General features: G+C 41.4%; 1 protein-coding gene across 1 annotated transcript in view; it reads right to left on the bottom strand.

The window, feature by feature from the left end:
• Positions 1–27,588, bottom strand: part of LOC133559722 (calcium-activated potassium channel subunit alpha-1a-like) — a 572,272-nt gene that overhangs the window by 129,467 nt on the left and 415,217 nt on the right. The window contains exons 21-23 of the mRNA XM_061911767.1: positions 22,670–22,843; positions 8,668–8,700; positions 8,173–8,241 (exon numbers count right to left, since the gene is read on the bottom strand). Coding sequence (XP_061767751.1) covers positions 8,173–8,241; positions 8,668–8,700; positions 22,670–22,843 — 276 coding nt within the window. The remainder of the gene's footprint in view (positions 1–8,172; positions 8,242–8,667; positions 8,701–22,669; positions 22,844–27,588) is intronic.

Raw genomic sequence — 27,588 nt, 5'->3', positions numbered from 1 at the left:
CCTAGGTACTTGAACTCCTCCACTTGGGGCAGGGTCTCCTCCCCAATCCGGAGATGGCATTCCACCCTTTTCCGGGCGAGAACCATGGACTCGGACTTGGAAGTGCTGATTCTCATTCCGGTCGCTTCACACTCGGCTGCAAACCGATCCAGTTTTCATAACAGATTAAGTGACAAATATTCACCTGCTTGTTGGCTTTATTTCCCATAAAGTACAGGCCGAAAGTTTGGACACACCTTCTTATTCAAAGCGTTTTCTTTATTTTTCTGAATAGTCGTGGTCAAAAGTTGACATATACTTATAAAATGTATATGTAGGTCTTATCTTTGTCAGACGGAAAAAAAATTGAGCTGTTTGAGCAATATGTCTGGAGGAGAAAAGGTGAGGTTTATAATACAAGGAACACCAGGCCTACAGTCAAGCATGGTGGTGGTAGTATTATGCTCTGGGCCTGTTTCGCTGCCAATGCAACTTATTCTATCCAGCAGGTGTAGGGAACCTATGGCTTTTGAGCCAGATGTGGCTCTTTTGATGACTGCATTTGGTTCTCAGATAAATCTTAGCTGACACTGCTTAACACGATAAGTAATGAATAATTCCGCTGGTAATCACAGTGTTAAAAATAACGTTCAAATTATGAAACATTCTCATGCATTTGAATCCAACCATCCGTTTTCTATCGAACTTGTTCAAGATGTCGCATTAATGGTAAGAAGTTTTTTATTTATTATTGGTTAGCTTCAGAATAACAGTGTTATTAAAAAGAAGAAGAGACTTATTATACTCTAAAAGTGTTGGTCTTACTTAAAAATGCACGCATTTAATTGTTAAAAAATATTATATGGCTCTCACGGAAATACATTTTGAAATATTTGGCTTTCATGGTTCCCGACCCCTGTGATAGAGAGATTGGAGCACATACTTGTCGCTCACAAAAAAAGTTTGATTCTTTTATGAATTGATTTTCAAGAAACATGGAGTGTTTTATCACTTTTATGCAGATGACTGCCAAATTTCTATGCCGATTTCAAAAAGCCAGGGCCCCCTGACACCCCTTCTTAACTGTCTATGTGACGTCAAGGCTTGGTTAGCCCAGAATTTTTTAATAATGAATGAGGGAAAAACGGAAATTTTAGTTTTTGGTCCGGCCCTCACTGACTTGGGACCATTGCAAAATGATGTGTGTCCCAAAGTCACCAGCCTTGGCGTCACTATAGACAGCCATTTTAAACTAGACAAACAAGTCCATGGCGTTTTAAAATCGTGTTTTTATCACCTTCGTCTTTTAGTAAAGGTTAAACCGTTTTTATCTTTTAACCTTTTTGAACAAATGGTGCATGCTTTTATTTCAAGTGGCCTGCACTACTGCAATGCACTTTATGCTGGCATTAGCCAAAAAGCTCTCTCCCGGTTGCAGTTAGTCCAGAACGCGGCAGCAGGACTTTTAACAGGGGCCAGGAAACGCCAGCATAGAACCCCAATTCTTCAGAGTTTGCACTGGCTCCCTGTTCATTTTAGAATGGATTTTAAAACATTGCTGTTTGTTTTTAAATCTTTACATGGACTGGCACCTCAATATATCTCGGACCTCATCCAAATTTACATCCCTGCGCGCGCTCTGAGGTCCGAGAGCCAGTTCCAGCTCGTGGTGCCCAAGACCAGACTTAAGACCAGGGGAGACAGGCCCTAAACTCTGGAACACTCTGCCCCTCCATGTTCAAACTGCTTCCACAGTGGAGTGTTTTAAGTCTCGTCTTAAGAGCCACTTTTATTCTTTGGCTTTTAACACTACGTGAGTTGTGTGGTCCTCTGTGTTTTTTATACACTTTGATTTCTATTTTACTGTTTTAATTGATTTTACCCTTTAAAATAGTTTTTAATCATATTTGTTTTTATATTGTTTTTATTGGTTTTATTTTTATTCATTTTTTGTTTTATTCAGTCATTGGTGGAGCATAATATTGTTTTTAACATGGCTGTGCAGCACTTTGGAAACGTTATTGTTGTTTAAATGTGCTATATAAATAAAGTGGATTGGATTGATTATGGCTCTACAGAAAATGTGAGCAGATCTGCTGGGTCACACAGCGACGTTCATATTTGCTTACATGTCCCTTGGCAAGTTTCACTGCAATAAGGCACTTTTGGTAGCTTGTGGTTGAATTTTTGACCGCCCCTCTTGACAAAATTGGTGCAGTTTCAGCTAAATGCGTTGGTTTTCTGACATGGACTTGTTTCTTCAGCATTGTCCACACCGTTTAAGTCAGGCCATTCTAAAACCTTAATTCTAGCCTTTTCTTTTCCACTTTTGACGTGTGTTTGGGGTCATTGTTCTGTTGGAACCCCCGACTGTGCCCAAGACCCAACACCCGGGCTGATGTTAGGTTTTCCTGAAGAATTTGGAGGTAATCCTCCTTTTTCATCGTCCCATTTTCTTTCCGTAAGAGCCATATAATATTTTTTTTAACACTGAACACAACTAAACACATGCATTTTTAAGTAAGACCAACATTTCTAGAGTATAATAAGTCTATTATTATTTGTAATAACATTGTTATTCTGAAGCTAACTGTGGAGGGGGCGTGGCCTGCGGGCCTGCAGCGACAGGTGCGTAGATGGCCCACCTGGACCTTGTTATCTAATCACCTGTCGCTCTGTTATAAGCAGCAGCCAGGAAGAGAGACCGGGTTGGGGCTGGAAAAACTATTGCTGGAAAGCAACTGAGAGACTTATTGAAAAATAAAACAATATAGTAACCCTGAAACAGGCTCTTATGTCGGTGCTTGGTGGTCTGAAGAACCCCCAGGAGGGCAAGCCCCACACTAACCAATAATAAATTAAAAACTTCTTACCATTAACGCAACTTCTTGAACAGGTGCGGTAGAAAACAGATGGATGAATTAAGAATGCATGAGAATGTTTTGTATTTTGAACATTATTTTTAACACTGTGATTACAAGTGGAATTATTCATTACTTATCGTGTTAAGCAACGTCAGCTCAGATTTATCCGAGAGCCAGATGCAGTCATCAAAAGAGCCACATCTGGCTCTAGAGCCATAGGTTCCCTACCCCTGCTCTATCACAAAACAAATATGAGTTGTATAAATTATTGGAAGTTCAAGAAAGCCATGACATTATGTTCTTTACAAGTGTATGTAAACTTTTGACCAGGACTGTACATCAGCGGTGTCAAATTAATGATCCATGGCCCCTGGGATAATATTTGATTAATATTAGAAACCGGCCCGCAGGCCACAGCCGCCTGCTGCTGTTTTGCACACACCAATACTCCATCAGTGTTGCTGCTAGGAATTTTCAAAATGGGGCCCCGGGGACCCCATCAAGTCGTCCCACTGTATATATTTGGGGTCCCATTTTTTTGTAAGCGTTTTGAAAACAAATGATAAATATATGCATTATCCTGTTATAGCTCACATTTTATATTGTGTTTTGGACATTTTTTGTCATAAACGTTAATTAATTCACTGAAAAAAATACAATAGAAAAAAAGTATTCAGTTATAAACATTAATTAATTTTCTTCTTTCCTTCATGGCTGCCAGTATTTTTTTTCTATATTTTTATTGTAATATTTTCAGAATGAGTTAGTTGTATTTTTGGCTAAAGCAAGACAAAGAAAAACATTTGAAGTTGTATTTATTTTTGTTTTGTTTTAATACCATTATTTTAATAGTCCGGCCACCGTGTGCAAAGCAGTAATCAGAGCAAATGGTGGCTATTTTGAAGAAACTAGAATATAAAACAAGTTTTCAGTTATTGCACCTTTTTTTTTGTTAATGTGTTCATTCATAGTTTTGATGCCATCCATCCATCCATTTCTACCGCTTATTCCCTTTTTGGGGTTGCGGTGGCGCTGGCGCCTATCTCAGCTACAATCGGGCGGAAGGCGGGGTAGACCCTGGACAAGTCGCCGCCTCATCGCAGAGTTTTGATGCCTTCAGTGACAATCTACGATGTAAATAGTCATGAAAATAAAAAAATAAAATACCATTGAATGAGAAGAAGGTGTGTCCAAACTTTCGGCCTGTTCTGTGAATAGAGTGGTACCTCAACTATAATTGTTACGCTTTAAGTCCGTGGTTCTCAAACTTTTTTTTTCCACCGAGTACAACCAGAATGACCAACAATTAAAAGCAGTAGTGTAGCGGGCCTGCGTATTCATTAAAAACAGGGCATAAGTTTTATTTACCAAGTGTTTTATCATATGTTGCCATATTTTTTCAGTTTGAACAGTCACACTATGTTTGACTATTTAATTCAGTGGTTCTCCACTAGATGGAGCACTACTATATAAAGTAACAAGCATCCCTGTCATGAGTTGGCACAGAGATCAACATAACCTTGTTTTGAAATAAAGAAATTGAGAAGAAGTAATACATTCTATTAAATTGATTTTATACACTATTTCTTATCAAAGTTTGCTTTTCTTTTCAGAAATAAATGTTACGTGTTAAAATTATGTTGTTTTGGGGCAGCCAAGCAACAATTGAAATTGTTCCAATTTGTCTCAACAGGAGACGTTGATTTTCGATACAGTGGGGAAGGAATTCATACGGCCCCTTTCCTAGGTGGGGAGGAAGTCATTTTGCAATGCAGTCCGCTGAAAGTGATGGAAAGAGCCACCCTACATAGCAACTGACACTGTTGGAATTGCCGCAAAACACATTTTAAGGCATTTAACACTCTACCGCCCGCCGTCTGGCAGCTGAAGTGCATAGTGCACCCCCCCCCTCCCAATTTGTCACGTTTCATGTGTCAGGTAAACCATAAGGAACGGGGACATGTGAATCCCCTTCCCATGACGAGCTCATAAGTTGAGGTACTGACGTATGTCTCATTGGCATCTGAAACCGGGCCGTGTCTAAGAGGACTGAGACCCATCTCTCAAATGACCAGAGTTCCCACAGTGTGGACGCACCCTAAAATGGATCCTGTTTGAATCCCGGCAGACATAGCAGCATATGTACTCGGGGCTTTGGATCTTTGGGCACCCCGCGACTCGATTCGATTCAATTCTTGGGAGTAACCATTCGATTCGGAATCATCAAAGATCCATACCTCATAACAACATCGAGTGCCCGTTCTATGATTTACGACATTCCTCTAAAAAATAAACAGCTGTAAAAAAAGGTATGGTACTATACTGATAGTATATATTATGAGAAAACTAGTTTTATTTAATAAAATTACACCCGAACATTTAACAAAGTCAAATACAACTAAGGCAACAAGAGAAGTATCCAACACTTCTCTTTTCTAAAGTAAATCTGTACAACAGAACTCAAACCTAAGGTTGAAACAACATGCTTTTCAATGACCCCGCGAGCACCCCCCCCCCCCCACCAAGCCCCCCCTGTATAATAACATAGTCAGGATTTCTCATGGATGCAAAGGATTCTGGGTATTTCTTGTGTTACGTTTATGTTGTGTTACTGTGAGGACTTTCTCCCAAAATGTGTTTGTCATTTTCTTTTGTGTGGGTTCACAATGTGGCGCATATCAGTAAGAGTGTTAAAGTTGTTTATAACACAACCGTCAGTGTACTCTGCCTCACCCAGTGTGCCTTGCAATCTCATACATGTGCCGATAGAAGCGGCGAAATGCATGTGTCCAGTCGGCACGCAAATAGCATTCCGTGACTGGAAAGGCGCGATGACGTTCAAGAGGACGCAAATAGCATTCCGTGAATGGCGGACGCGATGACGCTCAAGAGGACGTTAAGAGTGATATCATCACGGCACGCCCTTAATATTCTGGTCCGAGTGAAAATTGGAGAACGATGACTCCGGGTGATGTCCGGGAGAGGCATTGAATTCCGGAATCTCCCCACAACAATCTGGGGGGGTCAGCGATTGTGCAGCTGAGCCGCATCAGAGTTGCCAAAGAGCCGCGTACGGCTCCGGAGCCGCTGGTTGCCGACCCCTGCTCTAGACAACACCGACACTCAACAACTACACATCATTTGCAGACTACAATTACTGCTTTGCAAAAAACAACCGTCAGTGTACTCTGTGTCACCCAGTATGCTTTGCAATCTCATACATGTGCCGATAGAAGCGGCGAAATGCACGTGTCTGGTCGGCACACAAATAGCATTCCATGACTGGAAAGGCGCGATGACGTTCAAGAGGACGCAAATAGCATTCCGTGACTGGAAAGGCGCGATGACGTTTAAGAGGACGCAAATAGCATTTCGTGAATGGTGGGCGCGATGATGTTCAAGAAGACGTTAAGAGTGATATCATCACGGCACGCCCTTAATATTCTAGTCCGAGTGAAAATTGGAGAACGATGACTCCGGGTGATGTCCGGGAAAGGCATTGAATTCCGGAATCTCCCCGTAACAATCTGGGGGGTCGGCGATTGTGCAGCTGAGCCGCATCAGAGTTGCCAAAGAGCCGCTGGTTGCCGACCCCTGCTCTAGACAACACCCGACACTCAACAACTACACATCATTTGCAGACTACAATTACTGCTTTGCAAAAAAAAAACGTCAGTGTACTCTGTGTCACCCAGTATGCCTTGCAATCTCATACATGTGCCGATAGAAGCGGCGAAATGCACGTGTCCGGTCGGCACGCAAATAGCATTCCGTGACTGGAAAGGCGCGATGACGTTCAAGAGGACGCAAATAGTATTCCATGACTGGAAAGGCGCGATGACGTTCAAGAGGACGCAAATAGTATTCCATGACTGGAAAGGCGCGATGACGTTCAAGAGGACGCAAATAGTATTCCATGACTGGAAAGGCGCGATGACGTTCAAGATGACGCAAATAGCATTCCGTGACTGGAAAGGCGCGATGACGTTCAAGAGGGCGCAAATAGTATTCCATGACTGGAAAGGCGCGATGACGTTCAAGAGGACGCAAATAGTATTCCATGACTGGAAAGGCGCGATGACGTTCAAGAGGACGCAAATAGCATTCCGAGACTGGAAAGGCGCGATGACGTTCAAGATGACGCAAATAGCATTCCGTGACTGGAAAGGCGCGATGACGTTCAAGAGGGCGCAAATAGTATTCCATGACTGGAAAGGCGCGATGACGTTCAAGAGGACGCAAATAGTATTCCATGACTGGAAAGGCGCGATGACGTTCAAGAGGACGCAAATAGCATTCCGAGACTGGAAAGGCGCGATGACGTTCAAGATGACGCAAATAGCATGGCAGGCGTGATGACGTTCAAGAGGACGTTAAGAGTGATATCTTAACGGCACGCCCTTACTATTCTAGTCCGAGTGAAAATTGGAGAACGATGACTCCGGGTGATGTCCGGGAGAGGCATTGAATTCCGGAATCCCCCCACAACAATCTGGGGGGGTCGGCGATTGTGCAGCTGAGCCGCATCAGAGTTGCCAAAGAGCCGCATGCGGCTCCGGAGCCGCTGATTGCCGACCCCTGCTCTGGACAACACCGACACTCAACACCTACACATCATTTGCAGACTACAATTAATGCTTTGCAAAAACATTTTTACCCCAAATAGGTGAAATTAGATCATCTCCCACGGCAAACCAGATCGTATCTCACGACACTAGTGGTTGAAAAACACTGCTCTAGTGGAAGGCAAGAATAGGGAGACGAGGGAGAGAGAGGCCTTTCCCTGCCTTTGGTGCAGGGAGGCTGGTTGGGTTTGGTCCTTTGGAGGACAGAGCACGCTCGGGTGGTCCCTCCGAGCAATAAACAGACGTTTATCCCAGCAGTCAGCTGCCTCCTTGATTTACGGGGCGCCACCGATAGCTCCTGGATTCATCTGGCCCTTGTCAAACAACGTGTGGCATTAGAGCTCGCTCAGCCGCCCTGGCAGCCCCACTGTGCTTTCTGAACCACCCAGACGGCAACTGTCCCTTCCCCAAATGCTAATCACGTGACGCTGGCGGGATGGATGAAGAGGCGTAGCAGGGAGCATGTTGTCTTTATCGTTGTTTACTACCTGCACTGCGCTTGCACAAAAAACAAAAAAAATAAATAAATAAATAAATAAAAATCCCCTTTAGCCATGCGGTGTTGTTTTTATGGTTCAATGTAAACATAAGGAAAAAGGGAAGCATGTTGTAGGACCTTGAGGAACAAACAATATCCACGTTCTTAACAGAAACTTAAAACTTTAAAACAAAAAGAGAGCATGTGAAACTCCATTTGCATTTACCAGCTTTGAATCGAACGCCAGTCTCTTTTTGGCTTCCACTGTTCCCTGGTGTTGTAGCGCCATCTGCTGCTAGATGCAGCACAGTACAAAAAAAGAATGGTTGATGGAACTACAGTGCGTTGGCATCGTCAAAAACACAAAAGCTCACAAATGGAGATCTATCTGTTTGACTTGTGTGTGGGTTGTTTTTTTTTTTTTAAATGTGCAGTCTACTGTCAACATACACCAAAAACATGGCGTGATCGTTAAATCCGACGTAACAGTGTTGCAGCCTCGGGACGGAATGGCAACGCTGTTAGCGTTAACTCTCACAGGATGTCTTTGTTTGGAGACACAAGACGACATGCTGACGGCAACAAGAAAAGCGGAAGCTGAAGGAAACCATCAGTACTAATCTGGGTACGTTACGACAAAAACAACAACAACAACAACAACAACAAAAAGAGGGTCTGCGGTGCGAGAGCGTAACGGGGAGGGACAGAGAAGCACACTTACGTGATCTGACATATCCGTTATACTTATATTTGGCTGAGGAGAATGCAAAGACAAGTGGCAGGTCACACGGGGGGGAGAAAGGTTGTCAAACACACATTAGGAAATAGAGACATCAACATAAGAGTGTGGAATGGATGAACACTTTTTTTTGGGGGGGGGGGGTAAAAAATTGCATATGCCGGAACAAGTGAGTCATGAAGGACACGTAAAAAAACACATACTTTGTTGGGATGACTGAAATGTGGCACGGGAAGAGGAAATGGAATGATTTGTCCATTCACGGAATGAGCTGTGCTTTGTAAGGCGAAGGGCAGAAAAGAACCAAAATGAAACGTAAAGTGTTGTTTTGATTCATTTGTGGAGAGTGCTTGTTTTGGTCCAAACACGGTAAACGGTACAAAGGGTGTGCGACTATGTGGGACGGACAACCATGCCGCATCCTGGAAGTACATTGACATAGGGATGAAATCCATCCATCCATCCATCTATCTTCTTCCACATATCCAAGACTAAGTAGGGAAGCTCAGACTTCCCTCTCCCCAGCCACTTCGTTCAGCTCCTCCAGGGGGATCCCGAGGCGTTCCCAGGCCAGCCGGGAGACATAGTCTTCCCAACGTGTCCTGGGTCTTCCCCGTGGCCTCCTACCAGTTGGACGTGCCCTAAACACCTCCCTAGGGAGGTGTTCGGGTGGCATCCTGACCAGATGCCCGAACCACCTCACCTGGTTCCTCTTGATGTGGAGGAGCAGCGGCTTTACTTTGAGTTCCTCCTGGATGACAGAGCTTCTCACCCTATCTCTAAGGGAGAGCCCCGCCACCCGACGAAGGAAACTCATTTCGGCCGCTTGTACCCGTAATATTGTCCATTTGGTCAAAACCCAGAGCTCATGACCATAGGTGAGGATGGGAACGTAGATCGCCTGACGAAGGAAACTCATTTCGGCCGTTGTACCCGTAATCTTGTCCTTTCAGTCAAAACCCAAAGCTCATGACCATAGGTGAGGATGGGAACGTAGATCGACCGGTAAATTGAGAGCTTTGCCTTCCGGCTCAGCGTCTTCTTCACCACAACGGATCAATACAGCGTCCGCATTACTGAAGACGCCGCACCGATCCGCCTGTCGATCTCACGATCCACTCTTCCCCCACTCATGAACAAGACTCCTAGGTAATTGAACTCCTCCACTTGGGGCAGGGTCTCCTCCCCAACGCGGAGATGGCACTCCACCTTTTTCCGGGCGAGAACCATGGACTCGGACTTGGAGGTGCTGATTCTCATGCCAGTAGGGATTAAATGTTTCGGAAAAAAACAGGGTGAAGCTAACAACCGAGTCATTGAGTTAGTTTATAGCCTGCTCAGTGACCTTGTGGTTAGAGCAGTGGTTCTTAACCTGGGTTCGATTGAACCCTTGGGGTTCGGTGAGTCGGCCTCAGGGGTTCGGCAGAGCCTCCGCCACGGAATCGGGTCGCGGGGACAACAGCTCCAGCAGAGACCCCCAAACTTCCCTCTCCAGAGCAACATTAACAACTTCCTCTTGGGGGATCCCGAAGTGTTCCAAGGCCAGAGAGGGGATGTAATCCCCCCCATCTGGTCTTTTGGCCTGCCGTGGGGTCTTCTCCCAGTGGGACGTGCAACGAGGACCTCCCTATGGAGATGCTCGTGAGGCATCCGCACGAGATGCCCGAACCACCTAAGCAGGCTCCTTTCCAAGCGAAGAAGCAGCGGCTCTACTCCGAGTCTCTCTTGGGTGACTGAACTTCTCACCCTAGATCTAAGGGTGATGCCAGCCACCCTTCTGAGAAAACTCTTTTTGGCCGCTTGTAGCCACAATCTTACTCTTTCGGTCATGACCCACACTTCATGACCATAGGTGAGAGTAGGTATGTAGATAGCTCGGTAGACCGAGAGCTTTGCCTTCTGGCTCAGCTCTCGTTTCGTCACAACAGAGAGACTGCAATACTGCCCCAGCTGCTCCGATTCTCCGGCTGATTTCTTTCTCCATCTTTCCCTCACCCGTGAACAAGACCCGGAGATACTTAAACTCCTCCACCTGGGACAGAGTCTCCCGACTCATCGTGTAAATAAAAACTTCTCCCCATCAGAATTTTATGAATACCCTCAAACAACGTTCCCTCTAATTTTCAAAAAATGCGTGGGCGAACGCAAAAAACTCCTTGAGCATTCAGCGGAGCACATCTGAGCACACCGGTCTCAAACCTGACTAAACAACAAATAAAATGTTTCATTATTAGAATTAAATGACAGCTGTCATTTCCATGAGATTCTTTTCTATTATAAGTGTTTTGGCCCCAAAATAATATTGTTTTTCATGAGCTGTGTGCTACTATTGTAGGTCCGGGTGGAAAACGAAGAAAAGGAACGGACTATGCTGGGAAAATAAATACATAATTTTATTTTATCGTTTAAAATGACACAAGAGTGGACTTGTCTCTCAAAGGCAGCAGCAGAAGTCACACTTAGTTGCAGGTGTGGAATTTGTTGCGAGTTCATTCACTGCGTTGGTTTTGTTCTTTGAACAAGTTCATGCACCGGTTCATTTTGTGCACCAGTAAAAAAACCTATAACTTTGCCATGAATTTGAAAAATATATATATATTCTTTCTTTAACAAAGAAGGGTTCGGTGAATGCACATTTAAAACTGGTGGGGTTCGGTACCTCCAACAAGGTTAAGAAACCACTGGGTTAGAGTCTTCAAACCCCGGCCGAGTCATATCAAGGACTATAAATAAATGGGACCCATTACCCCCCTGCATGGGGCTCAGCATCGAGGGTTGGAATTGGGGGTTAAATCACCTAAATGCTGCTCATGGCTCCCCTCACCTCCCAGGGGGTGGAACAAGGGGATGGGTCAAAGGCAATTTCATGGCACCTAGAGTGTGTTTGTGACTATATGTGGTACTACAAAAAAATTGTAAATTATTCGTATTAAATCACATTAAATATACATTTTATCCTGAAAATACCCAAGGAAATGTTGAATATTGCAATTGACAGAATGGTTGAAGCAAAGTGGTGTACTCAGTTTTCCATGAATTGGAACAATTGACTAATTGAACTCGTTATCAACCAATATTGTTATTCAACCTTGTTGCTGCTCTGTATGAACTACACGCGCGATTGCTTTGTTGTGTGTAAATAACGTCTGTTATCAGTTTACTGAAGGGTTCCTGATGTTTCTATGAATTGCCAATCCACACTTTGACTCAGCAGGCACTAAACAAAGACGATTCTCCGGCATCTTGAGGCGCTTTAACTGGACCGGGAACTGCTCAACACTCCCTACTCAGAGTCTCTTCCGTCACTAAAGGTCACAATGAGAGCCCAAGGCTGGACGGTGACACAGATCCTGGAACAGCGACCCACAGTGGCCCTGGCATCTGTCTCTAGCGATTTGCCTGTGCCACCATGGCGGCGGGCTACATGTAACTGGCTAGCATCTGGGGCATATATCGAGGCAGCACAGGACAGGAGGTTAGGAAAGGGGGGGGAGGCGGGACCGAGTCTGCCTGGTGGATAGGAGCTGTCAGGGCAAGTTTGGTGACGGGACCAGCAGGGCCAGGAAAATGAAAACATAATTTCTGTGTCAGGAGGGATAAGGTCTCCAGCAATGAGATGCACAGAGCCAGACAGGGCGATCCAATGGAAAGTTAAAGGCTAGCATGACTAAAAACCACGGTAGTTCCTTATCCAGTTTTAACTGACTGTTTATGGTACGATTTTCCCAAGAGCTGGTAGTCAGGTCACCAAGCAGACATGAAACTATAATGAAATGAGGACAGATCTTCAGATAAACTGTTTATGATGCCAGAAGATGTACTTATTTTCTGAGATCCTCCCAGGATTAACATCTTTGCAATGTTTCCATCTATTGTAACTACAAATAGACGTCAAGAGATAGCTGATACTCCGACAGAGAGTCGCAGGGCGAATCGGACGTGTAACACGCTAATTGTGATATTAGCCCGTTCGGGGCTAATTGTGCTCCGTAAATGTAAACTCCAAGGCAACAATTTTTGTTATTTGGGTCCATAATGGCTCTTTCAACGTTCTGGGTTGCCTACCCCTGCGTAAGTGGAAAAGCGGCAGATGAGTGAAAGCGACAGAAACCAAACACCAGACGAGCTGTTCGGTAGCTTCTGAAGCACTCCGCCGAAGGACTGAGCGACAATACTCTGGACCCCAGCGCTGATACTCCAACAGAGAGTCGCAGGGCGAATCGGACGTGTAACACGCTAATTGTGATGTTAGCCCGTTCGGGGCAAATGGTGCTCCGTAACTGTAAACTCCATGGAAACAATTGTTGTTATTTGGGTCCATAATGGCTCTTTCAACGTTCTGGGTGGCCTACCCCTGCATAAGTGGAAAAGCGGGCAAATGAGTGAAAGAGACTGAAACGTTGCCATGGAGACGAGGGTTTTCTTACGTGGCTGGCTGGAGTCGCACTCCGTCAGTAATAACAGTGCCCGATAACTTAACATCAAACTGTTAAGTTATATTATCAGCTAAAGAATCCTACAGGATGCCAGGCTAGCATACTTGCAACGTCGCTCATCCATCTACAAATACCCCTCAAGAGTGCCGCCCGGCAGTTCTCTGTATCGCAGCAAAATGATCTGGGGAGAATCTACAGATACCCTTCAGTTTGTGACTTGTACAAATTTCCCGGGAGCCTCTTTGTGAAATCGCAAAGATCTCTGCAACTTCGCCTACACATCTAAAATTATGCCTCACGAGTGCCAGCAAACAGTTCTCAGTAATCCCAGCAAAAGCATCTATCAGACATTCCGATTCCAAAGCTGTAGGGAGCGTAATCGGGAGTATATCTTTACTTGTATCTAGCAACACGCCTCAAGAGTGCCAGAAAACAGTTTTCAGTATTACAGCTAACGTATCCATGGGAGATGCCTATCATTTTAGGAGTTGTCCTCATTTTCCAGTAGTCTCCAAGGGGAAAAGCCTGACTGTTGCAACTGAAGAGTGCCAGCAAGATAAAGATAACAGGGCTGTTTGCATCCTTACGCCAGTGCGAGAAAACGTAAACACACACATTAATTATGTTTGTTGTTAGCTAATGATAGCTCTGTGGCGAGGTTTAGATACAGTACTAACGTTAGCTATCATTGAATGTATAGCCAATCGTAACAACAACATGACTGCATGTTGGTCTAAATTCCAGACTAATTCCTTGGGCCAAAGACACATTTTAATTCAAGGCACTTAGCAATTGTTCTGGTAAACTAATGATGCTAGCGTAAGCTAGCCGGCGGTGTTCTGATTTAGTTTGACAGCCCTTTCAAGTTACAGTATCAGTTTTGCAGCCGATCCATGCCTGTACTTTTGGAAGTTTTCCAGAAGCCTCCCAACTGAGGGTTGGAATTTCTGCAACTTTGCTTATCAATTGTATCCACACTCTGTTAGCTATCATGGAATGCATAGCCAATCGTAACAACAACATGACTGCATGTTGGTCTTAATTCCAGACTAATTCCTTGGGCAGTTTAGAAATTTTAATTCAAGGTATTTAGCAATCGTTCTGGTAAACTTATGATGCTAGCGGAAGCTAGCTGGTGGTGTTCTGATTTAGTTTGACACCCCTTTTAAGTTACAGTATCAGTTTTGCAGCCTATCCATGCCCGTACTTTTGGAAGTTTTCCAGAAGCCTCCCAACTGAGGGTTGGAATTTCTGCAACTTTGCTTATCAATTTTATCCACACTCTGTTAACCAATGGTAACAACAACATGACTGCATGTTGGTCTTAATTCCAGACTAATTCCTTGGGCCGATTAGAAATTTTGATTCAAGGTATTTAGCAATCGTTCTGGTAAACTTATGATGCTAGCGTAAGCTAGCTGGTGGTGTTCTGATTTAGTTTGACACCCCTTTTAAGTTACAGTATCAGTTTTGCAGCCTATCCATGCCCGTACTTTTGGAAGTTTTCCAGAAGCCTCCAAACTAAGGGTTGGATTTTCTGCAACTTTGCTTACCAATTGTATCCACACTCTGTTAGCCAATGGTAACAACAACATGACTGCATGTTGGTCTTAATTCCAGACTAATTCCTTGGGCCGTTTAGAAATTTTAATTCAAGGTATTTAGCAATTGTTCTGGTAAACTTATGATGCTAGCGTAAGCTAGCCGGTGGTGTTGTGATTTAGTTTGACAGCCCTTTCAAGTTACAGTATCAGTTTTGCAGCCTATCCATGCCTGTACTTTTGGAAGTTTTCCAGAAGCCTCCCAACTGAGGGTTGGAATTTCTGCAACTTTGCTTATCAATTGTATCCACACTCTGTTAGCTATCATGGAATGCATAGCCAATCGTAACAACAACATGACTGCATGTTGGTCTTAATTCCAGACTAATTCCTTGGGCCGTTTAGAAATTTTAATTCAAGGTATTTAGCAATCGTTCTGGTAAACTTATGATGCTAGCGGAAGCTAGCTGGTGGTGTTCTGATTTGGTTTGACAGCCCTTTCAAGTTACAGTATCAGTTTTGCAGCCCATCCATGCCCGTACTTTTGGAAGTTTTCCAGAAGCCTCCCAACTGAGGGTTGGAATTTCTGCAACTTTGCTTATCAATTTTATCCACACTCTGTTAGCCAATCGTAACAACAACATGACTGCATGTTGGTCTTAATTCCGGACTAATTCCTTGGGCCGATGAGAAATTTTAATTCAAGGTATTTAGCAATCGTTCTGGTAAACTTATGATGCTAGCGTAAGCTAGCTGGTGGTGCTCTGATTTGGTTTGACAGCCCTTTCAGAATCATTTTTATAGCCTATCCATGTCCGTACTTTTGGAAGTTTTCCAGAAGCCTCCCAACTGAGGGTTGGAATTTCTGCAACTTTGCTTATCAATTTCATCCACACTCTGTTAGCTATCATGGAATGCATAGCCAATCGTAACAACAACATGACTGCATGTTGGTCTTAATTCCAGACTAATTCCTTGGGCCGATTAGAAATTTTAATTCAAGGTATTTAGCAATTGTTCTGGTAAACTTATGATGCTAGCGTAAGCTAGCTGGTGGTGTTGTGATTTAGTTTGACAGCCCTTTCAAGTTACAGTATCAGTTTTGCAGCCTATCCACGCCCGTACTTTTGGAAGTTTTCCAGAAGCCTCCCAACTGAGGGTTGGAGTTTCTGCAACTTTGCTTATCAATTTTATCCACACTCTGCTAGCTATCATGGAATGCATAGCCAATCGTAACAACAACATGACTGCATGTTGGTCTTAATTCCAGACTAATTCCTTGGGCCGATGAGAAATTTTAATTCAAGGTATTTAGCAATCGTTCTGGTAAATTTATGATGCTAGCGTAAGCTAGCTGGTGGTGTTCCTATTTGGTTTGATAGCCCTTCCAGTATCAGTTTTACAGCCTATCCACACCCGTACCTTTGGAAGTTTTCCAGAAGCCTCCCAACTGAGGGTTGGAGTTTCTGCAACTTTGCTTATCAATTTTATCCACACTCTGCTAGCTATCATGGAATGCATAGCCAATCGTAACAACAACATGACTGCATGTTGGCCTTAATTCCAGACTAATTCCTTGGGCCGATGAGAAATTTTAATTCAAGGTATTTAGCAATCGTTCTGGTAAATTTATGATGCTAGCGTAAGCTAGCTGGTGGTGTTCCTATTTGGTTTGATAGCCCTTCCAGTATCAGTTTTACAGCCTATCCACACCCGTACCTTTGGAAGTTTTCCAGACGCCTCCCAACTGAGGGTTGGAATTTTATGCAACTTTGCTTATCAATTTTATCCACAATCAGTGCTGGAGCAAATGGAACTTAAGTATAGGGGCAACTGAAGTCCAGAATTTTGAAGGGTTGTCATCCATGCAACTTCGCCCGTGTTAAGCTAGAAGGGCTCTGACTCGAGACAGCCAGCAAACGGTTAAGTCATGCAAGTATTCCAGTAAATGAAATCAAGTCCAGATGCACCGTAAGTCATGAAGTCATCATGGATAAAGATGTCTTATCTAGTTGGGAGAAGAAAAAGGAACAGGAAACGGTGAGAGGAAATCCAGTAATCCTCGACTTGACAAGCGCTCCTTCACTTTGTTCAGACAAAGTCGGCGTTAAGAAGGAGGAAAGAAGTCTACAGGAAGAGGGAGGCTTTCTTGCAATCCTACTGGGGCTCGAGGGAGAAGTGAGCTCAGTAACCATGTAATGGCCAGTAATTGGTACCCAGGGATACCGGCCCAACTACGAGAGGCCAAACTAAACTCATCATGGCATGTTTGACATTAATCTGGGCTGAAGTCGGCAGACGTTGGGAGAATGCCGAGGAGGAAATCAGATCTGTACGTCTGAAACCAAGACTTTGATAGCCGAGGCCTACTGCTGCCATGTCTAATTGACACACAATATAGTCGTTCCCAGAGCTAGCATTGACTCATTTAGCGTTTTTAGCTCATGTTCTCTTTGTGGTGTCAAGGTTGTGAAAACACGGAGATAGACAGTTTGAACAGGCTATGATCACAGGCCAATGGAAGCAATAATTCGTCAGGCTTATTAGATGTTTTTTGAACAAAAAATATGAACAAAATCAAAGCTTACTGCAAATGATACACAAACAATAGGCAAATAACCAAATAGAAGAAGAAATCATTACATTTGCAGAGTAAACCTTGTAGAATGAAACGACACAGTCCACTCTGTACGGACGAGACACCTTACCTTCAAAAAAACATTTACGATTCGATATATCCATATCATACATCATCACAAAACTGCATGTTGAAATGCAGAACGCCAGCTGGCCGCCTACAAAACTGTACGACACAATAGCACCACAACACAACTCACCCACCGACAACATTTAGTGGAAGACAATGATGACAACAGGTACATGTATGAGATAAACACTAAAACGAGACAGAATTAGAGAGATAACCAGCTCTCCAGAGGGATGGATTGAGAGCTAGGAATGTAGAGAACAGGGAGATCGGTACTTTAATAGTCTTCTTGCTAGCTAGCTCTTGAAATAGTCACAAACAAACAAAACTGGCTCAGAAAATATAAAAAAAGACAGAAAAAATGGAAATGTCAATTAATTAATAACATAAATAGATAGACTGCTAGTTAGCCAGCAACATAAACAGCAAAATACACAGTACATGATAGATAACGATAAGCAGAGACAGAAAATAAGCAAATGCAAGCTAAGTAGCAACAAAATAGAGAAAATATCAGCTAACCAGCAATAGCTACAAAAAGAAAAAGCAGAAAAAGGCAAAGCGTCAATGAAAACTAGCAACATAAACAAAGAGACTGCTTGATGGTTAGCAATAAAAATAACCACAAACAACTCTGATATAAATCGAGTCTGCTTGCTAGCTACACAAATGCATTAACTTACATAAACCACCAGAAAATATAAAAACAAATAGTTACATATATCATCAAAATATGAAAAAAAACATATAAATGACGGACAGAAAACAGTTAGCTACATAAACAGTAATAATGTCAGTTAGCTAGCAATATAACTAGCCAGAGAGCATACAGTAGATATCAACTTATAAAGAGTGTTTGCTAGCTATCTACAGTACATACTGTAAATCACCAGAAAGAAAAAACATTAAAAAGACAGAAAAGAGAGACATTTAGAAAGCAACATACAAAACAGATAGATACCAGTTAGCCACGTAAACAAGTAATAATGCTAGTTAGCTAGCAATATAAATAAAAACAAATCATACAGTAATTATACAATTATCAAGTTTGCTTGCTTACTAGCCTAATACTGTAAATAAACAAAATATAAATGGACAGAAGGACACAAAGACAGAAAAGGAGTAACTCAAAAACAAACTGAGAGCAACCGCAAGCTAACAAGCAACAGAAATAGCAAATAGACTACGAGCTAGCGAGTTGGTTAGCATCACAAATAGCCACGGACAACAACGATATAAATATATAGCTACACAAATACATAAACCTACATTACTCACCAAAAAATATAAAGAACATGGACATAGTTATATAAATCATCAATATATATAAAACAAAAAAAACAGTGAGAGCAACGGCAAGCTAGCTAAATTAACATAATTAACAGACAGACAACACTTAGCTACATAAACAGTAATAATGCTAGTTAGCTAGCAATCCAACTAGCCAGAGATTATACAGTAGATACCAAATTTTAACGAGGGTTTGTTCGCTAGCTTCATACTGTAAATCACCAAAAAGAAAACGTTTAAAAGACAGAATAACAAGTAACAACAAGAAAGTAACACAAATAACAGCTGCATAACAAGCGTAATGCTAGTTAGCTAGCAATATAAATAACCAGAAATCATACAGTAGTTATACAATTATCAAGAGTGCTTGCTAACTAGTCTAATACTGTAAATAGACAAAATATAAATGGACAGAAGGACACAAAGACAAAAAAGGAGTAACTCAAAAACAAACAAAGAGCAACCGCAAGCTAACGAGCAACCGAAATAGCAAATAGACTACGAGCTAGCCAGCAATATAAAGTAGATGGATAGATACACTATATTGTCCAAAGTATTTGGCCACCCATCCTAATGATCAGAATCAGGTGCCCTAATCACTTAAAATCAAGCACTTCGGCAAACATTTGTAAAAGAATGGGCCGCTCTCAGTGATTTCCAGCGTGGAACTGTCATAGGATGCCACCTGTGCCAAAAAAAAAACAGTCGTGAATTTTCCTCGCGCCTAAATATTCCAAAGTCAACTGTCGGCTTTATTATAAGAAAACGCGTGGATGAACTTGACTGGCCTGCACAGAGTCCTGACCTGAACCCGAAAAAAAAAACAAGAAAACAGCGAGAGCAAGTAAATTAACATTAATACAAGACAGACAACAGTTAGCTGCATGAACAGTAATAATGTTTCCACAAACATGTGTGAAATAATTAAACTGTCGGCTTTATTATAGGAAAATGCGTAAGTGAGTGCCGTATTTTTCCGATTATAAGTCGCTCCGGAGTATAAGTCGCACCGGCCAAAAATGCATAATAAAGAACAAAAAAAAAATATGTAAAATTGAAAGTCCCTTACTTTCTTTCTGCCGCTCGATTGAAGTGATGTGAAGTGAATTACATTTATATAGCGCTTTTCTCTAGTGACTCAAAGCGCTTTACATAGTGAAACCCAATATCCAAGTTACATTTAAACCAGTGTGGGTGGCACTGGGAGTAAGTGGATAAAGTGGACACCAGGGCAGTGACTCAGATGGCAAGAGCGGGAATCAAACCCGGAACCCTCGCGTTGCTGGCACGACTGCCGTTTTCTGCTTAATATTTCTCTACTTCCAGCTGGTAACCTGCAGTACATGACTTCCTTTCTGGTGCCATTTTTCGTTCAGCCCTTCGCAGTTTTTATAAGTTACCGCCAATGTTGAAATGATCCATTTTCGCAGGTACGGAAGTAGTAGCAGGTAGCAACTTTTTTTTCCCCCCACAATGCACTTCTGCCATGCCCCGCCCCCCGCCAAATTTCTACTGGTTGACGTGTGTGTGTGACGATAGCTGATGTAAGCCGAGTCTCTTACGCGAATGAGATGAACAATATTATTTGATATTTTACGGTAATGTGTTAGTAATTTCACACATAAATCGCTCCAGAGTATAAATCGCACCCCGGCCTGCAATTTATAGTCCGAAAAATACGATCTTCAATTCTCACTGGATCGGTTCGTAGCCGAGTGTGAAGCGACTCGGATAAGAATCAGCACCGCCATGTCCGAGTCCATGGTTCTCTTTTGGGTTCAGGTCAGGACTCTGTGCAGGCCAGTCAAGTTCATCCACGCATTTTCTTATAATAAAGCCGACCGTTGACTTTGGAATATTTAGGAGCGAGGACATTTCACGACTGGATTTGTTGCACAGGTGATATCCTATGACAGTTCCCACGCTGGAAATCACTGAAAGCGGCCCATTCTTTCGAAAATGTTTGTGGAAACATTATGACTGTTTATGCAGCTAACTGTTGTCTGTCTTTTATTTATGTTAATTAAGTTGCTCTCGCTGTTTTTTTTGTTTGTTTTTTTCGGGCTCAGGTCAGGACTCCGTGCAGGCCAGTCAAGTTCATCCACGCATTTTCTTATAATAAAACCGACCGTTGACTTTGGAATATTTAGGAGCGAGGAAATCTCACGACTGGACTTGTTGCACAGGTGGCATCCTATGACAGTTCCAACGCTTGCTGGAAATCACTGAAAGTGGCCCATTCTTTCACAAATGTTTGTAGAAACATTACTACTGTTTATGCAGCTAACTGTTGTCCGTCTTCTATGTATGCTCATTTAGTTGCTCTTGCTGTTTTGTTTTTTTGTGTTTTTTTTCGGGTTCAGGTCAGGACTCTGTGCAGGCCAGTCAAGTTCATCCACGCATTTGCTTATAATAAAGCCAACAGTTGACTTTGGAATATTTAAGAGCGAGGACATTCCACGACAGGATTTGTTGCACAGGTGGCATCCTATGACAGTTCCCACGCTTGCTGGAAATCACTGAAAGTGGCCCATTCTTTCACAAATGTTTGTAGAAACATTACTACTGTTTATGCAGCTAACTGTTGTCTGTCTTTTATTTATGTTAATTTTGTTTCCCTCACTGTTTTTTTTTTTTTTATTTCGGGTTCAGGTCAGGACTCTGTGCAGGCCAGTCAAGTTCATGCACACATTTTCTTATAATAAAGCCGACCGTTGACTTTGGAATATTTAGGAGTGAGGACATTTCACGACTGGATTTGTTGCACAGGTGGCATCCTATGACAGTTCCCACGCTTGCTGAAAATCACTGAGAGCGGCCCATTCTTCAACAAATGTTTGTAGAAACATTATTACTTTAACAAATGTTTGTAGAAACATTATTACTGTTTATGCAGCTAACTGTTGTCTGTCTTTTATTTATGTTAATTTAGTTTCTCTCGTTGTTTTTTTTAATTTTTTTTTTCGGGCTCAGGTCAGGACTCTGTGCAGGCCAGTCAAGTTCATCCACGCATGTTCTTATAATAAAGCCGACAGTTGACTTTGGAATATTTAGGAGCGAGGACATTTCACGACTGGATTTGTTGCACAGGTGGCATCCTATGACAGTTCCCACGCTTGCTGGAAATCACTGAGAGCGGCCCATTCTTCAACAAATGTTTGTAGAAACATTATTACTTTAACAAATGTTTGTAGAAACATTATTACTTTAACAAATGTTTGTAGAAACATTATTACTGTTTATGCAGCTAACTGTTGTCTGTCTTTTATTTATGTTAATTTAGTTTCGCTCGTTGTTTTTTTTAATTTTTTTTTCGGGTTCAGGTCAGGACTCTGTGCAGGCCAGTCAAGTTCATCCACGCATGTTCTTATAATAAAGCCGACAGTTGACTTTGGAATATTTAGGAGCGAGGACATTTCACGACTGGATTTGTTGCACAGGTGGCATCCTATGACAGTTCCCACGCTTGCTGGAAATAACTGAGAGCGGCCCATTCTTCAACAAATGTTTGTAGAAACATTATTACTTTAACAAATGTTTGTAGAAACATTATTACTGTTTATGCAGCTAACTGTTGTCTGTCTTTTATTTATGTTAATTTAGTTTCGCTCGTTGGTTTTTTTAATTTTTTTTTTCGGGTTCAGGTCAGGACTCTGTGCAGGCCAGTCAAGTTCATCCACGCATTTTCTTATAATAAAGCCGACAGTTGACTTTGGAATATTTAGGAGCGAGGACATTTCTCGACTGGATTTGTTGCACAGGTGGCATCCTATGACAGTTCCCACGCTCGCTGGAAATCACTGAAAGCGGCCCATTCTTTCACAAATGTTTGCCGAAGTGCTTGATTTTATACACCGGGCCAAGTCATTAGGACACCTGATTCTCATCATTTGGATGGGCGGGCAAACACTTTTGGCAACATAGTGCGTACAAGTTGGATGGATCGACAGCTGGACAACACGAGACAGGTGACGGACAGGTAACGGCATGTGTTGGGCGGTGTCACTTACAGGCACGTATAGTGGTTGCGCAATCATGAACAGAGACAGAGGACAGTGGGTAGGCCCTCTGAAGGGTGTCCATGTTACTATGTACACTGCCGGACATGCAAGAGCAGTCGCGCTCCGAACGGCCGCAATCAAAACAACATGCCAGTTTCATTCGCTTGTAGACGGACATCTTGGCTACAGTCATGTTCCAGGATGAGAGGAGAGGAAAAGCAGCAGGTTAATGGCAAAAGGAGAAATACTCATCCAAGGGTGGAGTGGGGGGAGTGGGGGGGCATCAGAATATGCAGCAGACTTGACCCCCACCCTGACATGCATACACTAAATTTAGGTCTTCAAGTTGCAACCGGATTCATTCGATGCAAAAAAACATTTTTTTATGCAGGGGTCAAGCTGCGTGCCAAGGCCCAAACAGGTCAAAAAAGGCAAAGAACTAGGACAGTCAGGGAAGAAGGGGTGAGGAGAACAGGGTACGGGGGACGGGGAATGGGGGCATTCAAGGCATGAGCAATGTCTTCAGCAGCGAACTTTAAACTTTAAAAGAAACCAAAAAAAACACATTTCTTTTGTACATTTCTCAACTAAGAAGAGCAGAAGACGTACCTGTATGTCATCATGCAGCAGCTCCGAAGGGCATGGCACTACTCTACTGGCTGGACTTGGTTCATGCTTTCATTTCACGGGGCTGTCTCGAGCTTTCACTGCTCCACCCCCGAAAGGGAAGCTTCGATGTAATGTCGTGTGGATGTTGAACTTGTGAAAATAATATTAGATGTACTGGATATAGCAGACCTGGGCAAATTAAGGCCAAAATAATTTAAAATGTGGACTCGTCAGACCTCAGAACACTTTTTTTTTGTTTGTTGGTACAAACCGTGTTTCCAATAGGAGTTGGGAAATTGTGTTAGATGTAAATATAAACGGAATACAATGATTTGCAAATCCTTTTCAACCCATATTCAGTTGAATGCACTACAAAGACAACATATTTGATGTTCAACTCATAAACTTTATTTTTTTTGCGAACAATAACTTAGAATTTCATGGCTGCAACACGTGCCAAAGTAGTTGGGAAAGGGCATGTTCACCACTGTGTTACATCACCTTTTCTTTTAACAACACTCAATAAACGTTTGGGAACTGAGGAAACTAATTGGTGAAGCTTTGAAAGTGGAATTTTTTCCCATTCTTGTTTTATGTAGAGCTTCAGTCCATCTTAGATGATCTCATGCCCGGAGAAGCCGGAGGTGTTTCTGGATGTTGTTGATAAATGGCTTTCGCTTTGCATAGTAGAGCTTTAACTTGCACTTACAGATGTAGCGACAAACTGTATTTAGTGACAGTGGTTTTTCTGAAGTGTTCCATGTGGTGATATCCTTTAGAGATTGATGTCGGTTTTTGATACAGTGCCGTCTGAGGGATCGTGACTGTCGTTCAATGTTGGTTTCTGACCATGCCGTTACGTGGAGTGATTTCTCCAGGTTCTCTGAACCTGTTGATGATATTATGGAGCGTAGTGAAGTGAAGGGAATTATATTTATATAGCGCTTTTTCTCTAATGACTCAAAGCGCTTTACATAGTGAAACCCGATATCTAATTTTTACATTTAAACCAGTGTGGGTGGCACTGGGAGCAGGTGGGTAAAGTGTCTTGCCCAAGGACACAACGGCAGGGACTAGGATGGCGGAAGCGGGAATCGAACCTGCAACCCTCAAGTTGCTGGCACGGCCACTCCAACAACCGAACTATGCCGTAGATGTTGAAATCCCAAAATTTCTTGCAATTGCACTTTGAGAAACGTTGTTCTTAAACTGTTTGACTATTTGCTCACGCAGTTGTGGACAAAGGGGTGTACCTCGCCCCATCCTTTCTTGTGAAAGACTGAGCATTTTTTTTCCCAATTAGCCTGCACACCTGTGGGGTGCTCCAAATAATTGTTTAATGAGCATTCTTCAACTTTATCAGTATTTATCGCCACCTTTCCCAACTTCTTTGTCACGTGTTGCTGGCATCAAATTCTAAAGTTAATGATTATTTGCAAAAAAAACAAACCATCAAATATGTTGTCTTTGTAGCATATTCAACTGAATATGGGTTGAAAATGATTTGCAAATCCTTGTATTCCGTTTATATTTAAATCTTACACAATTACCAAACTCATATGGAAACGGGGTTTGTACGTCACAAAAGCTCAGACGTGGCATCAAGTAGTGTGGGCGGGAAGCATTTCCACAGACGCGGAAGGAGATTTTCACAACAAAGTTCTAAAGCTTAGTGATAGAATTAAAAGTACTTAATTAATCCCTGGGGGAACAATTCAGCAAATATGGGATTTTTAGGTGGGTTTATTTTGTACCATTCGCGTTCATGTTTCACCGTTTGTTGCATTTTTGTTGCGTTTCACTGGATTGTAAAATATGTCGCTGGAAAGGGGGTGTGGCGTTCATTTGTTGTCAATATTCAGTGTTTTACCCTTCGTAGAAAAATGTAACATTCCATTACGTTTTTTAAGGCGGTCTGTCGTAACGTTTTTAGTATTTAATCGGACATTATTGTGAGGTTTCGAATTAGTGTTCCTAAAAATCAGATATACCGGCCCCCCAGACGCATTTTTGTCTCTAAATTTGGCCCCCGAGTCCAAATAATTGCCCAGGCCTGGTATATAGTATCGTTTATACTATACTGCTGGTTGTTTTGGTGGATTGTAGTCTGTTTATTTCAATTCTTATTTTTATTTTCTTTATTACCTTTTGTGTAATTTATTATTTATCCAACTACCGCACCTTAATCTCGTTTTATGCAAATATAAAGACAATAAAGTCTGTTCTATTCTATTAAAAATCATATACATTATATTAATGTATCATGTTGGCACGGAACGGGTATTATATTATTTTAATATTAGTAAAAACAGTAAGAATTAATGTTCGTAAAAAAATATTTTTATGTATTTATTCATCTATATTTCAAAACAAGAATGTGTGTTTTTTATTAGTATTTGAACTTTTGGACAAAAAATTAAATAAAAACAATTGTTGTATGATAGTTTGTTTTTATTTTAATTCATAGTTTTTATTTTTATTTTTATTGCCTATTAGCTTTTCTAAAAAAAATATGTGGTAATTTTTTTTTTTACCCAGTTAAGCATCTTTGAATTTTTAAAAGCATTCAATAAATAATGTGTTTTTGTATTATTAGTATCCAAACATTTGGACACATAAAATAATTAAAACAAAAATCCAATACAATGAAGATAATTTTTGGTATTGTCGTATGATATAATTTTGAAATTTTATTGATAAATTAAATGTACATTTTTTTTATTTATATTTTAATTCATACATTTATTCATAACATATTGTAATTTTATTTCAATTTTTTTACTGCTCTAAATGCTATTTATTTTTACAAATGTGCTATTTTTTACCCAGTATTATTATTATTTTTACAAGAATTACAAACATTACTTTTTTTACACTATTTTTTTTCTTCAGATAAGTGATATTAATAAAATAATTAGTTGTTATCATTTTATATAATTTACACAATAATTTACTGCATAATTATTTGTATTTGTAAGTATTTTTTATGATTACCTTCAAATTCCAATGCATGATTTCCTTTCAAATGTATTTTTTTTCCCGTAGCGTTCGCTTTACTTTTTAAATAAAAATGACAAAAAGTTACAAACACAACATTTAACTTAAATGAATAATTTAGAAAATAAAATGCCATTTAAAACACTTGCTATAATTTATTTTAAACAATTGACAAAACCTATTACTGTTATATTAAAACTATTATATCATCTTTCTTAAACCAATGACAAATGCTGAAATAAATGCAATAATTTACCTCGAAATGTATTTAAATGTTTATACATTTTAATGCGAATTTAAAAAAAAAAATAAGTTATCATACTTTTTGTAATGCTAAAGACACATTTTAGGGAAAATGTTTTTTGTTAAATGGGTATCTTTTTCTTTAGCTTGGAAGTGTCAAAAGACTGTAAGATGTTAATGTTAAGCAATATTAATAATAAAACATTTTATTTATCGTATTTTCCGGACCATAGGGCGCACCGGATTATAAGGCGCAAATTCAATGAATGGTCTATTTTTTATCTTTTTTCACACGAAAGGCGCACCGGATAATAAGGCGCATTAAGGGAGTCATGTTATGATTTTTTTCTAAATGTAAAACACTTCCTTGTGGTCTACATAACATGTAATGTGGTTCTTTGGTCAAAATGTTGCATAGATGATGTTTTACAGATCATCTTCAAGTCGCTTTCTGACAGTCTCTTTAGGATACGTCGTTTTATGGGATGTCTTTTCTCCGTCATCTTTGTTGTAGCCGTGTAGCGTGCAAGGACGAACGGGAGTGGAAGAAGTGTCAAAAGATGGAGCTAACTGTACTTCAATCGATAACGGAGCATTATCTTCTCATCCGTGGCTCACTAGTGTGACAACAACACCGCCGGAAATGTATCCCGTGAAAAACCGGAACTCTCTAATAACTTAAGTTCCTTGGGTGAATAATGTACACTCACTACACCGGTATGTTTTAGCGTTTTCATGGCAAGTTTACTGACAGATATAAGTAAGAACTTTGGACTAATTTATATTAGAAATGGCAACAGCAAAAGGTTAATACCCCATTACAAAAAGAAGAAGCTTATCGACTACCGAATCCCCACAGACTACAGTGGCGGACGTGCGCAAATTTTCAGGACTTATGCAGATCTCAAATACACATCAGCAAGTACCAGAAGGTAAGAAACGTTGCTTTTGCATAAGATTGTGAAACAAAACGCCGGATAATATGTCTGTTAATGGGTGCAATTTTGCGGTCCTTATACACACACCATAGTAGTACTTGTACCTCTGACTACGGTAGCCGTACAAGCCGACAAGCCATC

The sequence above is a fragment of the Nerophis ophidion genome, linkage group LG09 (assembly GCF_033978795.1).
Source record: "Nerophis ophidion isolate RoL-2023_Sa linkage group LG09, RoL_Noph_v1.0, whole genome shotgun sequence".
Lineage (NCBI taxonomy): Eukaryota > Metazoa > Chordata > Actinopteri > Syngnathiformes > Syngnathidae > Nerophis > Nerophis ophidion.
The sequence above is the reverse complement of the archived record's forward strand: the minus strand, read 5'-3'. Positions and strand labels throughout refer to the sequence as shown.